This window comes from Dromiciops gliroides, chromosome 3 (genome assembly GCF_019393635.1).
Source record: "Dromiciops gliroides isolate mDroGli1 chromosome 3, mDroGli1.pri, whole genome shotgun sequence".
Classification (NCBI taxonomy): domain Eukaryota; kingdom Metazoa; phylum Chordata; class Mammalia; order Microbiotheria; family Microbiotheriidae; genus Dromiciops; species Dromiciops gliroides.
Window position 1 is genome coordinate 19,178,263 of NC_057863.1, and position 16,743 is coordinate 19,195,005.

Consider the following 16,743-nt stretch of genomic DNA (forward strand, 5'->3'; position numbering starts at 1 on the left):
ATTACTATCTAGTCCAACTGACAGAGGAGGAAACTGAGGCCCGAGAAGCACGCCCTGGACCGCACGCGCCGGCTCCGCCTCCCGCCCGTGCCCGTGCCCGTACCCGCCCCCGCGGCGGTTTGTGTTGACCGCGGTTGCCATGGCGGCAGAGGCGGGGCTCGAGCCGCCGGCGCCCAATCGGGAGTGGGCGCCTGTGTCACGTGCGCGAGGCCCCGCCCCGCTACCCGCCGGTGCCCTGGGAGTGGGGAGGCGGAGAGCCTCAGTCACGGCGTCGAGACCAGACAGGGAGGCGGGCTGCGGGTCAGCTGCCGCGGGTCCAGCGAGGTTCCAGTCTACCTGCGTCCCCCCCGCGCTCAGGGAGCGAAGCCACGATGTTCGGGTCGTCACGAAGCAAATTTGAGGAAGACCCCTTCTTCTCGTGAGTGGGGGGGGGCTGCCTCGGCGGGCTCCGCCCTTGCCTCAGTTTACCCGGCGTGCCGGTCCCGCCCCGTCCTTGTCTCCTCGTCCCCGCCGCCCTTACCCACCGGGCTTCGGGGGTCCGCTACCTATTACCCACCGGGCCTGGGGGGCCCCTCCCCGCCCCCTGCCTCAATTTACCCATCTGTCAAAGGACGAACTTTTTCGTGGAGGGGAATGGGGGAGGGGGGGTCTTGTCCTAATCTGCCCCGAGTGACCCCGCTGGACTCGAAGGTCACGGCAGGGGGGGCGGGAAGGAGGGATGGGGGGACAGGAAATTCTCCTTTTCGAAGCCCTGGACCCTTCCCTCCCCTCCCCCCACCGTTCCCAAGGTCCCAGACCGGTTCAGTGCTCGGTGCATTTATTAAGCGCCAGGTGCTTGCTCCAGAGCTGGGCAGACTCGGGGTGGACGCGGGGGGGGGGGGGCCGTCGGACCTCCCTCTGGGCCGGGGCAGTACCAGGTGCCTGGCGCCCGCAGGCTCAGTGAGGGGATGGGGGTCCCACAGCCCGCAGAGGGTCTAAACTTGCTGATTTCCACTCCTCACTCTCCGAGGCTGGAAGCGCCTCATTCCTGGGTTCCCGACTCCCCCAGACCTGCCCGCCGGGAGCTTCCCCTCCCCTCTCAGCCTGGCTGTTAGTGCCTCGGCCGGCGGGCGAGTGCTTATCACCAAGTGCAACTGGAACTGAACTGAGGATGGTGAGACACAAGCGGGGGGCATCCAGCCTAATGGGGGGCCCCCACGAGGACCCCCATCCATCAGTTATCATGGACGACACCGGCTCCTCATGGGAACAGGCCACTAGTTAGAGGGCTGGACTGCCTAATGCTGGTCACAGTTCGCTGTGTCCCGCCCCTCCCCCCCCCCTTTTAGTGAGTGACCTCACCTTCTCCAGGGCTCAGACCCAAGGCAGGCTTGGCTATGGCCAGTGATGGGACGGGCAAACTGGGTGCAGCCTCTTCCTCAAACCTCCCCTCAGCCCTTGGGACCAAGGACCATTTATTTGAGTCATATGGTTATACCCTTGACACTGGAATCGGTTTCGAAGTTTTCCGACAATAGGGGATCTCATGGACTCAGACAGGTTTATTTTTATGCTATTAAAGGAAAGGACTGAAGAGTTCCCAGAATAGGTCGTCATGGTATTTGAAGCTTTTAAATATCTGATTGGTTGTCTGCCTAAGATATCTTCATTTGGGCCACGTTTGTTTTTTAAGAGCCTTGGGTGACTTTTGACAGGTGCTGAAAAGCAGGACAAAACTGATTATCTGGGTCATTAAAGAAGTCACCATTTAGATGTGACAACCTCAGCATGATGGGGATCAGGAGGATTGACCAGGTATTTAAAGCTAAGCTCTGCAGCCTCTCGTGATCCCCTCAGAGCTGGGGGGTGTCCACCTTACACACAGACTTGCACACTCTCAGTGACCCAGCTGAAGCGGCATTGGAACTCAGGCCTGGCTGCAAATAGCCCACAACAAGGAGCAGCCAAGGATGGTCTTCACATCATGTTTATTAGTCAATCAGTCAACAAGCATGATTTCTCAAGTGCTTTCTGGGTTGTAGGCACATTACTCGTTTGTTCTCTCGAATGCACAGTTAATTTACATCAGAAGTGATTCTCCATAGGCAGAAAGAACTATGGTAAAGTTTAATATCATACAAACAAATCTCAGAAAATCACAACTATTGCACTCAATCCATGATTAATGATAATTACATAGACTATACTTTCTGCATATACATACATACATACATATATGCAGTAACCTTTTAAGGCTACTGTTTGATCTCCCTTAAAAAAGAAGCTCTTGCAAACTATAGAATATATGAATTGCTACAAATTTAGGTGCCCTCCAATTTTGAAATTCCGTGATAAGAATCATATATAGAGTCGGGGAGGGGGGGGGGGTTCATTCATGTCACCGACAACTATATAACATGGTATTCTCACTACTAATACTCTTCTCTCTCCTGATTGAGCTATCGAAGGACTATGGGGAAATTTCAAAAATTGACTGAATGTCTGCCGAGAGTAAGCAGACTCAACAAATGGGCTTTTGACAGGCTAAGATACCTCAGTTAAATACACCATTAGTTTAAGAATGAAGGGATTCTCCAGTATAATCTGTTCGCCAGAGTTGATTATTTAATTACCCTTATTTGCTAAGAAAACAAAATATTTTGAGTCATGTATTTTGTGCTTCTTCCTGTCTAAGTAAGTAGCAATATAATAAATTGTTTGGATTTTTTTATGGAATGAAAGAGATCTGGAAAGAAATCATAATAGATTAAGTGATGGGGAAAAAAAAACCCTTCCCTAATAAGCGAAAGGATTGCCTTGCATTCGATACTTTGATAAATTTATTTACGATGAGAAATAATCAGATATCATAGAACCACAGAATTTAGAAATGGTGACCATTTATTTAGTCTAGCCGAGGATCCCTAGAAGTCAATCCTCACTGACATAGCAGAGAGAAGTGGTCCTCCTTCCTCTGCTTTCCAGAAACCTCCAAAGTGGAAGCAGGGCATTTCAGGTAGGCAAAAATCATAGATAAATTGCTATAGGGGGTGTTCCCTGTAAGACAGAACAGTAACAGCATGTGAAGTAGATTATACTGCAGGTTCTAATAATGTGGACGAGATTACTTTTTTTATTTTTCTTCCTTCTGAGTACAAATTTTAAAGTTTTGAGTTCCAAATTCTATCTCCCCGACCTCCCCCTCTCCCTTTCCTGAGGCAGTAAGCAATCAGATATAGGTTATACACGTGCAATTATAGAAATCATTTCCGTATTAGTCTGAATGAACATTTTTTAAAGGTTTTCTTGTCTCGGGCATAATTTGATTATATATCTAGGGTACAGTTTTTTCCTAATGGATACACTTTTTATTTCACGTGTCAAAAATCATTTGAAAGGAGGACTTTATAAAAATTTGTCTTAGAACTATAAACATTTAAACTTATTGACAGATATGGGAGGGTTTTGACTAAAACCACAAACACTGAAATGTTGGTTCTCAATGGTGTGCAGCTACTTTGCTTTTATGAAGACAAATCACTTGGCTGTTTTTCAAGATATATTTCATTCACAGGTAAACGTTGGTTAACCTTTTAAAGTAGGTATTTTTTAAAAGAAATATTAATCAGGGGCAGCTAGGTGGCGCTGTGGATAAAGCACAGGCCCTGGATTCCGGAGGACCTGAGTTCAAATACAGACTCAGACACTTGACACTTACTAGCTGTGTGACCCTGGGCAAGTCACTTAACCCTCATTGCCCTGAAAAAAAAAAAAGAAAGGAAAGAAAGAAATATTAATCAGTGTTAAGCTACTTTTGGTAGCTTTTCCTTGAAGGAAGAAGGCTTTGTACAGGACCTGTACAAGGCCAGGCTACAGAGGTGACCTGATGCTCCCCTCTGACTCGGGGCTCACAGAGTAGGGACGAAAGACTCAGGAACAGGAACTGGACAAGTCTCGAGAAAGCTTGTGTTTGTAACCCTGCATCACAGTCATTAGCAAGCTGGGAAGATAGATGTACAAGCTTCCGTGACAACCTTTTCAGTAACTGTTTGAATTGAAATGGAGATCCACTCCACCAGGAAGGCCGGTATTGATTCTAATACGGGAGGGGGATTGATGGATGCTGACTCATGGATGCAGACAACACGAACACAAAATTGTCTTGTTAGAGAAGTTAACAGGCCTTCCTCAGCTGCTTGCTGCTGTCTCTAGAGTTCTCGGACATAATCTATATAGAGCTATACCTACACATACATGGATATAAATTTTAGAGCTCAAAGTATATACATCACTTGTGAGGAAATGTTCTGTCACATTACTCTTGCTCTGTGACGAAGGTGTTTTGAGTAAGTCTGGGAATCCGTATCATATATAAACTATTTCTCTTTTAGAAAAACTGCTTTTTTCTAATAGGACAGGTAGGGGGCACAGTGGAGAGTGTGCTGGGCCTGGAGTCAAAAAGACTCATCTTGGTGAGTTCAAATCCGGCCCCGAACACTAGTTGCATGACCCTGGGCAAGTCACTTCCCCGTTTGCCTCAGTTTCCTAATCTGTAAAACAAGCTGGAGAAAGAATTGGCAAACCACTTCGGGATCTCTGTCAAGAAGACCCCAAATGGGGTCACAAAGAGTCGGACATGACTAAAACAACTGAACAACAACTGTTTTTCTATCTAAAATATGAACTTATATTCTCTCTATATTTCGATATTTGCATGTATATGTGTGTGTGTCAATAAAATGAGATACTTGTAAAGCCCTTGCTTAGCACTATGTTTGGCATGTAGTAGTTTTGTTCCCTCAACCCTTCCTTATGTTGATTTCATTTCCAAACTCGTTCAGAACAATTGGGAGAAGTGAGGTCCATTTCCAGATATCACATAAACTGACTTTAAAACGACACTTAGAGGGCAACTAGGTGGAGCAGTGGATAAAGCACTGGCCTTGGATTCCGGAGGACCTGAGTTCAAATCCAACCTCAGACACTTGACACTTACTAGCTGTGTGACCCTGGGCAAGTCACTTAACCCTCATTGCCCTGCAAAAACAAACAAACAAACAAACAAACAAAATGACTCAAAAACGGGGCAGTCGACGGCATAGTCCCGCTCATTTGGAAAAGGCTCATTTCAGGTGCTCCTTAGAGAACTATTGGCCTTGTTTTCTCAAGCCATTCTGAGGTGCCCTAAAAAGCCTCACAACGCGGGGTCTTGTGCTGACACTGGCCCGTCATGAGTGAGGAGGCTCACAATAGTCATTTGTCAGGGAGCCATGTAGGCAGGAAGAAGAATGTAGCAATTGTTAGCAGCGGCTTCCCTCCCTCAGCCCTCTCAGGGGTTAGATGACACACTGAAGGAGGCGGGTTGTGATGATTTGGTAGCCACAGTAATCACGTTAGCAGTATCACATTTGAGTGGGGGATTTTTTTTTTTTAGTGAGGCAGTTGGTTAATTGGGGTTAAGTGACTTGCGCGGGGTCACACAGCTAGTAAGTGTTAAGTGTCTGAGGCCGGATTTGAACTCAGGTCCTCCTGACTCCAGAGCCAGTGCTCTATCCACTGCACCACCTAGCTGCCCCGAGTGGGGGGATTTTTAAGGGGAAAATATGAGGGGGCTGAAAAGTACAAGTCACCTGTCATCGCTTCCCATAGGAAAGATCTCAGATGAGATCAATTTCCAAAAACTAAAAATAGCCTCTCCCACCACCGAAGGAGTCTTTGGCTTCTGTGAAATAGGATTAACGTGTGGAGTAAGAGAAGCATCGTAAGAGTCTCTCTGTCCCAGCAGCTGCTCTGGGGAGTCACTTGTTGAACTCCTTCCAGAGCCCAGTGAGTTTCTTCCCCAATGGGTCAGACAGATCCTGAAGCCAGACTTTTTGTGCCCAGTGTTTGTTGCTTTCACCCAAGCAGTTAGGGTTAATGTGATGTGTGTGTCCTCGCATATGCATGCAAGCCCACATAGATTTAGTGTCTGCTGGGTGTGCGCAGATATATAAACAGCTTTCATGCTGTTTCTATATTTGACTGGAAAGCAGGTAAGATGGAGTGATTTTTTTTTCTGCTCTACAGTTGAACTGAAAAATAATTTCAATTTGTGTGACCTTTCCATTTAAAAAAAAACAAAACCACCTTTTAAGTTGAAAAGGAATAATGAATGGACTTAGTAAAAAAATGAAATAACCCTGAATCTCAGTGGTCTGCGTTCACCAACTACTTCCTTTACTGTTACATTGGCTCATCTCAATTCCTTTTTCCAAGCAAGGCTTTCCTGCTTTTTTATTCCCCTCCTACCCTCTCTAAGGCAGCTTTCCTTCCAAACTGCTTCTGTTTTTCTTTTTCTGGGTGTTTTGACCAAGAATTACTGTGCTTTGCTCACTGGGTTAGAAATGGAACCAGCATGAATACAATTACAAAACACTTTTTCATACAAATGAAGTCAGAGCTAACAATTGGAGAAATATTAATTGTTCATGCATAGGCTAAGCTAATATAAATTAAAATGACATTCTACCTAAATTAATTTACTTATTCAGTGCCATACTAGTCAAACTACTAAAATTTTATTTTATAGAGCTAGAAAAAATAACAAAATTCATTTGGAAGTACAAAAGATCAGGAACATCAAGGGAGTCAATTAAAAAAAATGTGAGTGAAGGTTGACCTAGCAGTACCAGATTTCAAACTATATTAAAGAGTGGTCATCATCAAAAAAAAAAAAAAAATCTAGTGCTGGCTGAGAAATAGAGTGGAGGATCAGTAGACTAAATTAGGTACACAATACACAGTAGTAAATGTTTTTTGTTTTGTTTTTTCGGTGGGGCAATGAGGATTAAGTGATTTGCCCAGGGTCACACAGCTAGTAAGTGTCAAGTGTCTGAGGCTGGATTTGAACTCAGGTCCTCCTGAATCCAGGGCCAATGCTTTATCTGATACACACACACACACACACACATACACACACACACACATATACTTTTTAAACTTTATTGTTCTTGACCTTTTTTTGGGGGGGAGTCTGTGTTCTCTTTTGCAACATGGGTATTATAGAAATATGTTTTGTATGACTGCATATGTATAATTACATCAAAATGCTTGCCCTCCCAATGAGAAGGGAGGGAGGGAGAGAATTTGGAACTCAAAAATTATAAAAAAGAATGTTAAAAATTGTTTTTACATGTAATTGAGAAAAATAGAATAAAAACAGTCTTTAAAAAAAAAAAGAAATTGAACCAGCGACATGTGGCGTGGATGTCAAAATAGATAAGGGAGGTGGTTGAATGGACCATAGACAGACAGATTCTTCTCAAAGCCTTCCTTCCTTTGCCTTAATTTGAACTCTTCATCTCAGGATTTTAGGTATTTCTATGGGAATAAGCAAAGCCTTAATGAGATCATCAGTCATTTTCTTTCATCTGCTTTAATGTTCTTAACATTAAACGCACACTTTAAAATAACAATTATAGCTAAAGAGCAAGCCCTTTAAGGAAAACTTGACCTATATTATCATCTCCTTTGATCCTTACAATAACCCTGGGAGTTAGGTGCTATTATTATCCTTATTTTACTGAGAGCAGGTAAAAGGGAAATGACTTGCCCAGGATCACACAGCTACCATAAATGTCTGAGGTGGGATTTGAACTTAGGTCTTTCTGACTCCTAGTCCCAGTGTGCTTATCTGCTCTGCTGCCTAGCTGCCTCTGGACTGTAAGTCCAGGAATGGTTATTACCTACGACAGATCAACCAAATAGAGACGGAAGGACCCTTTTGGAGGGGGTTGTGTCTGGGGCATGGGACGAGTCTTAGGCCTCTGCATCCCTGGGACGTGTATCTCAGGAGGAGACTGGACGCATTGAATCTGGAAAGCGTCGATTGTGAGATGTCCAGGCATTGTTTGAGTCAGACAAGAACGGCTGTGAAAGATGGAGCAGCTGGGGCAGGAGAAGTGGGAAGCTTTGTTCCTTTAAAAAATCCAAGCTCTGTGCACTTGGTTTTCACATGGGATCGGACTCCAGAAACTCCCCGGAGCAGGAGCGGATGCTTTCAGTCAGCCTCAGAAAAGTGCAGCCAGTGCCAGGCATGCCACCCTGGGAGGAGCTGGCCGCCTGAGTGCCCAGATGTTTTTTCATCTGTGGAGCCCTGGAGTGTCATCGCCCAGAGGTGATTAGAGGAAATGCCTTCTGTTTCCTAGGTTTGTATAAGTCGAGCGTTTGATAAGCACTGAGGGAAATTGTGGGGACTTTGAATTCATGGCAGACTCAAAACTTTGGAAGAATCTATAGACCACACACCTTGCTACTCTTTACTTATTTGCAGTGGCTTTTTCTTTTTCTCTCAAGATTTTTTAGTCTGTAGGGCATCGGCGGAATCTTAAAGGAGGCTAGGGTGGGGGTGGCACGATGCATTCCAGACATGGGGGACTGTGGGCGAAGACAGGAAACAATGGGACACAGATGAAGAGGAGAGAAGGGAGGGTAAGGGCGGTAATGTAAAACAAGACCAGAAAGGTCGTGTTTATATTGACTGCTCAGGGTGATAGGAAGCCGCTGGAGTTTATTGAGGAGGGTAGTTGACAAGGTTTGCCACTGAGACACCACAGTTTGTGAAATGCTGCCTAGTTAGTAACCCAGTACTGACCTGAAAAGAACTTTTATGAGTTTTGGGAAACCTACTCCAATAATGAAAGTTTTCTCAGTGAGTTACGATAACTTGGGTCACATTAATGAAATAAGCTTAATTTCCGGGCCACATTCACAGTTTTATTGGGGTCTCCTTGAATCCCAATACTCCTAAAATATTCTCCTCATGCATCTTGATCCCCCATTTTGGGGACCCATGAGTACTACAGGTCCATTCTCCCTCAGTGTCAGTAATCCGTGTGTTTTGGCCATTCAGAAGATGGATCATTCATTTATTTACAATCACCATTCAGTTGTCTACCTTTCAGAATAATTTAAGAAACTGGTTTTTTTTTTACATGTAAATTCTTTGATCTTAAATATGGTTGAATTTTTGGACCCTCTGAGATAAAAAAAATTGTTGAATGTGACAGCCTCCAATCCTGCCCGTGTTTCCATGTCCGTCCCCCCCCCCCCCATGGGATCCACCGGTCCTGTAAACTACAATCCATTCTTGCCTACCTGTCCTGGACAGCTCTCACCCACATCCTCCCATAAATCTGCCCAGCCTATTCTGCCAAGAGTCCTGGGGGGCTGGGAGGACTTCCTTGAGTTCTCGGATTCTGTGGGAGCCTGACCCTGATGATTGGCCCATCTTCCCTTTGGGCTATGACTTTCTCCAAGAGCCTATAGGTCACCTTTCCTCTTGGAGCAGCCCTCAGCTGCACTTCAGCAGACACACATCCTCACCCTTTTGTTGTCTGGAAGGCTTTTTGGCCAGCCATTCTTTTGAGTGCTTGTTCCCTTCACCATTTTTTGTTCTTTAGAATAAGACCACATCTGGAAGCAGTGGACTCAGGGTTTTCAATGTGGTTCTGCTACTTACTGCTGTGAGACCTTAAGCAAATCAGTTCAGCTTTTAGGCCTCAGTTTCTTCATCTGTAAAATTTAAGGATTTGGTCCAGACAAGCATTGAGGGATCCCACAGAGCTACATAAATCCATGTATGACTTGGTGATGCAGTACTAGAGATATAGACTTTTCCACCAACCTTCTTAGTAAGATTTCTGCAAATTTATACTCCGGACTAGTGGCATTACCCTTGACTTGTCTACCTATTTCTCTTCTTGTTAACTGTTAGCTGACAATGGTATTTTAGGCCCTTTTAGTCACATCATTGATTTATATTATGGATTTATAGTGTTAATTTATATTATTAATCAAACTACTGGATGAAATTTTGTAATTGGTGTCAGTGGCCTCCATGCACTTCCTGTTTTTGTTGTTCAGTCATTTGAGTTGTGTCTAACTCATCATCACCCCATATGGGGTTTTCTTGGCAAAGATACAGGAGTTGTTTGCCTCCGGTCATTTTATAGGGGAGGAAACTGAGGCAAACAGGGATAATTGACTTGCCTGGGATGACACAGCTAGTAAGTGTCTGAGGCCAGATTTGAACTCATGAAGATGAACCTTCCTGACTCAAGGCATGGCATTCTACCTATTATGCCAATAGGTAAGGTTGGAATTGTTTGAATAATTTTCATTTTCTAGCTTTGCATGAAGTTTAGTCTTTGCCTGACTTGTACAAAGACAGGAACACACTCACATCAGTCACAAGTTGTTTTCTACCTGTTAAAATAAGACCTTGGGACTTACAGCATCTGGCCCCCTCTTAGTTTTCTCAGAGAAAGTATGGCTGATGCGTATAAGCATAAGGCTTCTTTCAATGTAACCTGGAAGCCTTTGTCCTCTCATTCTTTACTTCTGCTCCATATCATTGCTGCCATATATCATAGTAGCTTCGTGTTGGTATTTGTTGGTTAATATTTTGTCAAGGCAGAAAAGCAAATACACTGACCCGATAGTGGGAAAGAGCCCTTGTTGAAGTTCAGTTTTAGAAACACACAGAAGAGCCAGCCACCCTGTGTGCCAGCAGGCGAGTGGGTCAGCATGGGCAGGTTCTGTGTGCCTCTTGATCAAGGACCAGCTTGGAGATAGTGGAGGGGCTCTGTGCGCAGAAGGAACGTTGAGACCTCACTACTCGGTTGTGGAGGTGTGGAGGTCTGCCTCCCACATCAGTCAGTCACAAGTGGTGGGAATTTTTTGAAGTAACAGAAAATGACTTTATCAGTGACTGATACTCAATTCCTCAAGTATTTTAAGTGGGCTTGTTACTGTGTGTGAAATGGATTAGAGGCTGGTGATGTAAAGATGAGGTTGTAAAACAGCTGACATCAGGGAAGAGCTTACCACCCACTGGGGAAGGTAAGAGGTACACAAAGCAGGTCAGAAAACGGTTCAAAGGAGAAAGTGCTCTGAGAAAGTTGAGCAGTGACCATGGCGGGGGGAGGTTTGTTCAGAGGAGTCATTGTGGATGGGAAAGAGATGAGACCAAGATAAGTCCTTACTTACCAACTTTTGCTTTATTTTAGTCCCCTTGTGAAATAATAGCAGGTCTACTTGTGAAAGAATATAAAAGGATGTAAATGTCAATGGATGTAAAAATAAACCTTTGGGGTTGGGATGAGGCTTTGAAAAAAGGAGCCCTCGAGTTTTAAGGGTGATCTCATACTCGGAAAATCTCTTTCTGTCGGTCCATAGGGTTTTTCCCCTTCACCTTGTGAAAATGAGCCCTTGCCAACACGTTATCAGCTCTAGAGGTGTTTATCACATTTGGACCTGAACTAAAGCTGGTCTATTCATCGGAGCCGGACACATTTGGAACTGGTCTGGGTGATAGAAAACTATTTCTAGATCCGCTGGAGTGAGTTAAAATCAGCTACAATGGGGCTGGCACTGCAATCACATCCATGGCACTATGATGATTGAATTTTGTGGTTTCTCTTTAACACACTCGAAATTCAACAGTTAGACATTTAATTCTAAGTAGGATTTAGAATCCCGTTTAGAAGTGTAATTCTAGGGGGCAGCTAGGTGGTGCAGTGGATAAAGCACTGGCCCTGGATTCAGGAGGACCTGAGTTCGATTCCGGCCTCCGACACTTGACACTAGCTGTGTGACCCTGGACAAGTCACTTAACCCTCATTGTCCCATGCCAAAAAAAAAAAAAGTGTTTTAGAATTGTAATTCTACTGGACATTTTTAAAAAATGTTCCTGTCTCCCTGCCTCAAGCCTCTGAGGTTGTGTGGACAAATCTTTGCTTCTACCAAGAAAATCATCTTTCTTTGGCTAGTCGTACTTCTCTCTGCCTCCCTCCCCCCACAGATGGGGACAAAAGTGTCCTCTCAACTTGCCATATAAGCATTCAGAGTAACAATGCACATACGGGTATAGGGTGGTCTTTATTCTACCCCACCAAAAAACCCCAAACAAACCCCAACCAACGATCATAAAAGGACTCACATCTAGCAAAACACAAGATCTCCCCGAACCTTCTTCTCACGTTCTCCTCACTCGCCCCCACCAAAGAAATGAGCAAAGGGTCTTCCCTTCCACTGAATTCTGCTTGCGCCTGGGTCTTCACGTCTACCACTCTTAGCAGGCGTGTGTGTGCTTTGTCACTGTCCCTCCAGGACTGGGTACAGATGTTCCTCTTTTTTATTTATTTATTTTTTTGCAGGGCAATGAGGGTTAAGTGACTTGCCCAGGGTCACACAGCTAAGTGTCAAGTGTCTGAGGCTGGAATTGAACTCAGGTCCTCCTGAATCCAGGGCCGGTGCTTTATCCACTGCGCCATCTAGCTGCCCCCTACAGATGTTCTTGAACCTCTCTACCCCTGCTCTGGGGCACTTGGCCCTGTCAGTCAATCAGTTGATGTTATGTGCCAGGCCCTGTGATAAGCACTGTTGCCCTCCCTTTATGTCTGCTGGAGAGCCTGTGGCTCCCATTTGCCTAGTTCTAAGGCACCATCAAGGATTCCTTGTGATGGTCGGGGTAGAAGGTAAAAGTTCCTTCCAGGACATTACAGACAGCCGGCTCATCCTCCAGCCTCTGTCCTATAGGAGTGGGAGCCACCCAGTTAGTTCAGTGTGGCTGCCATCCCAAGCACTCTCCCATTCTCCAGGAGATGTATGCCAAGTGGTGTATCCATACCCCGGAAAGGAAACTTATGGGTGGGTGAAAAGGAAAGCTGATGTGAATTCTTGTGAACCTCTGGTTTGTTTTTCAGTACTTTGAGTCAAGCAGGAGAAAATGGGTTTGCCTATATAGGCTGTAACAATCAGAATGACGCCACCTGCTGGAGACTTAGTGTAGGAAAGCTCCACCATGAGGAGTAGGCCTCTGAGGGCAAGGCCATGCGGCTTTTCTTTGGTGTCAGGAAGTGACATTTGGGTGTGGGAGTAGGAGGGGGCGAAGCTGATGCTCTGGGTCTCTTTCGCCAGGACTCTCGTGGAGAGCCAACCAGGCATTTAAAAAATAATTAGGCCTCCCGTGGATGGCCTTCTATTTCTGGAACTCTGATCCCCAATTACCTTTTTGTACAGAGTGGGTCATTTTCGTGTTTTGGTTTTTATCATCACTTGTGACTGAGAAGTAATGGGTCAAGAGGAGGTCTGTCCAGGATAGACACACATTAAATGAGGTTTGTCTATTTTGGAAAACTTGGCAGCAGAAGCATTGCCTTTAGAACAGGTGACTTCGATTTAGGGTTCCTGGAACTTGGGAGATTACTGCTAAAAATACTTTGGGTAAAATGCCAATGCTGAGATGTCAGCCCCCTTCTGAAGGGTGCAGAGAAGGAGGGTGACTAAGTGTGCTACCACATGTATACTTTGTTTAGTTGTGTCCAAGTCTCCACGATTCCACATGTAGACCCTTGTTCAGTTGTTCAGTCTTGGCCTACTTCTTGTGATGCCACATGGGGTTTTCTTGGCAGATACTGGACTAGTTTGCCATTTTTTTCTTCAGTGGATTAAGACAAACAGTGGTTAAATGACTTGCCCAGGATCACATAGTTAAGTGTCTGAGGCTGGATTTAAACTCAGGTCTTCCTGACTCCAAGCCTGGCACTAGCTATCTTAAGCATTCCTTTATTAATTCCTAATAAAAACTCATCTGGATCCTTTGGTGAGGTTGGAGATTTTCAATAGGGCTCAGTTATGTTTGAATCAAACTAATCTTCTGAAAACTGAATAAGGGGATTTTCTATGCTGTGTCTTAAAGAATTTTCAAACTATGTCAAATTGTAATGTCATAAATTGTAGCTTACTAATATAACTGGGAAATTATCTCAGCTTGCCTAAATATAAAAATCCATTAAACTGTTTTGTGAGCAACTAAATTAGACAAGCCTCAAGCATTTTAAGAACTTGTTTACAATCTTATTAACATAGAAATCAATCTTGAACATGAAATGAAATATATATATAGAAATCTTTATGGTTTATTAAAATAACCATAATAATATTAATGTGCAGGTGGGGTTTTGTGGTCTCTTTGATGAAACTGCTACTCAAACTTATTTTTGACGATTTATCTTTTATTTTCACCTTTGTAATCTGTCCTGTCCACTAAACCTCCCCCCATCCCCACCCCCGGCACTGAATAAATTTAAAGGAAAAAAGAAAAACCAAGCCTTGAAAATACATACATGGATAGATCAGCAAAACAAATTTCCCACACTGGTCATGTTCATATCTATTTCTTTCTGTATTTTAAGTTCATCACTTTTCTGGCAGGAGTTATGTGGTGTGTGTTGATCAAAATTCTCCCAAATCGTCTTTCTCAATAATGTAAATTGTATAAGTTGTCCTCCTGGTTCTGCTTACTTCACTCTGCATCACTACGTAGAGCTCTTCCCAGTCTTTGAGCTTTGGGTTAATTCTGAACTGTTCTTTAACAGAAGTTAGTAATCTTAACTGGGCACAAGTTGATTGAGAATGACTATTGCATCTCCCCTTCCTTAGAATGTAATCTTGAGGGCTCACACATTCCCTTCATTAAATGCTCGTTGAGTTGAATCCTGAGAGGTTCTTACCAAATGTGGGGCTGACTCAGGAGCTCATGGATTCTTCCTGATCAGAGGTCCGGAAGCAAAATATAGGTGCACCTTTATTAGGAATGATATAGAGGGGGAAGCACTGGCCCTGGATTCAGGAGGACCTAAGTTCAAATCCGGCCTCAGACACTTGACTAGCTGTGTGACCCTGGGCAAGTCACTTAACCTCCATTGCCCCACCAAAAAAAACCCCCAAACAAAACAAAACAAAAAAAGGAATGATATAGAAGGGATGTTGTTCTGGCCTCCAGGTCCCTTCTAGCTCTTGGAGGTGAATAATTCTATGACACATATTGCCAGGCTCTTTTACCTTTTTCTCCTGATTTTCCATAAATGCCAACACAACTTATTGCCTTTTGATAAATTTTTGCTGAAGTATAATTTTTGGTCTGTGCTATTGAAGATAAGGAGAGACACTTTCCCTGGACAGTTGCTCACACAAAGAGCTAGTCTATTCAGAGAAGCCAAGAAGGCTTGAACTAGGCTGTGAGGAAAAGAAAAGGTCAGTGTCAGAGCCTCTCTGTAGACAAATTTAGCAGATAAGTCTCAGAGTTGCCCCAAGGAACTTAGAAGTCAAGTGGAAAGTTAAGTGGCACAAGAGGCAGAATTTGAATACAAGTCTTCATGATCCCAAGTCTGTGCCTCAGTCTCCACAGAGTGTGAATTTGCTCCATCCAACACACCAAAATGACAGTTGGAAGGAGCCTCTAGTATCATCCTTGTACCAAAGCAATCCCCGGTATGACCTGCCTGATGGGCAGTTGGCCATCTAACTTGTGCTTTTGAAGCTTTCCAAGAAGGGGAGTCTCCATCTCTCCAAGCCCCCCTTCTACTCTCTGATAGCTCTCATTGATAGGATGTTGCTTCTTGACATTAAGCCTAAGTTTGCCTTTTTATAGCCCCCACTCTTTGTTCCTGCTTCTGCTCTGTGGGTCTGGAGTGAGTTCTGTCCCTTGTTTGAAGAGAGTGATAATGTTCCCCTGGAGTCATCTTTTTTCCAGTCTAAACATCTCCACTACTTTGAACCAAGATTCATATGACAGGGAGTCGGGAAGCGTTACTGTCCTGGTCACCTGCTACTGAATTCTCTCCAGGTTATCAGTGTCATTCTTAAACCGTGGTATCCAGAACTGAATGTAGTATTCCAGATTGAGTCTGAGTAGTGCCGAGTGGGTGGGGCTGTGACCTCCTGATTCCTGGAAGTTATGACGCTTGTAATGCAGCACAAGATTGGGTTAGCAGTCTTGGCCACTCCCCTCTACGGTTTTGCTTGTTTTATCTGCCAAGGAGAATTACCTTTACATGAGAAAAGACAGAATAAAAATGACTAACATGGAGTTCATAGCCAAGAGAAGTAAGGACTTATTAAGAGAGCACCTGGTTTTCCCTTAATGAATTCCATCAAATCTTGCCCAGAAGCACCACACCCAAGGCTACTCAGTATAGCTGCCGAGCCACTTGTCAGGAATATCTGAAAGGTCTTGGGAAGGGCTCCAGTAACAGTAGAAAGGAGTCAGGGTCAGCTGGATGTGGTGGCACACAGGCATCCTCCTTGCTACTGGGGAAGCTTGAGGCTGGTGGCTCCCCTGATCTGGGGAATCTTGATGCTGCCCTGAAAGGGTGAAAGCCAATCGTGTGTGTGTGTGTGTGTGTGTGTGTGTGTGTGTGTGTGTGTGTGTGTGTGTGTATGGAGCCGATTCATGTGGTCCAGGCTTGATGGAATTCATTGAGGGAAAACCAGGTGCTCGCTTAGTGCTTCCTTACTTCTCTTGGCTATGAACTCCATGTTAGTCATTTTTATTCTGTCCTTTCTAGTGTAAAGATCATTCTCCTTGGCAGGTAAAATAATCAGAAGAAGAATTGAGCATCTTTGCTTTCTCTCCCTTGTCCCATTCCAGCTTGCCCCATCTACCTCAAGAAATGGTACTATTCTTTCTTTGATCTTGTGATCCTTTTTAATCCCAATGTAAGTGTTTTTAAGCCTATTTTGTTCTCAGCCTACCCTGAAGAAAGAGAATTAATTTTAGCAAAAAGCAAGATTTTTATTTAGCTGAAAGGAAGAATGTAGAAGTAGAGGGAACTCACCAAACACCTTTTATTTTAAAAAGGAATATATAAAAATGCAACCAGGGGCAGTTAACAAATGGTTAATCTTAGAGGGTAGCACAGCATTCCTGATGCTTCTTTT

General features: G+C 44.3%; 1 protein-coding gene across 3 annotated transcripts in view; it reads left to right on the forward strand.

The window, feature by feature from the left end:
• Nucleotides 1-244: 244 nt before the first annotated feature.
• Nucleotides 245-16,743, forward strand: part of MLF1 (myeloid leukemia factor 1) — a 44,154-nt gene continuing 27,655 nt past the window's right edge. For 2 of the 3 annotated variants that reach the window (XM_043998060.1, XM_043998061.1), the window contains exon 1: nt 246-418. In XM_043998060.1, the coding sequence (XP_043853995.1) occupies nt 372-418 (47 nt within the window). In that variant the 5' untranslated portion in view covers nt 246-371. Of the gene's footprint in view, nt 419-16,743 lie in introns of all 3 variants that reach the window. The other variant, XR_006355772.1, reaches the window with a different exon arrangement.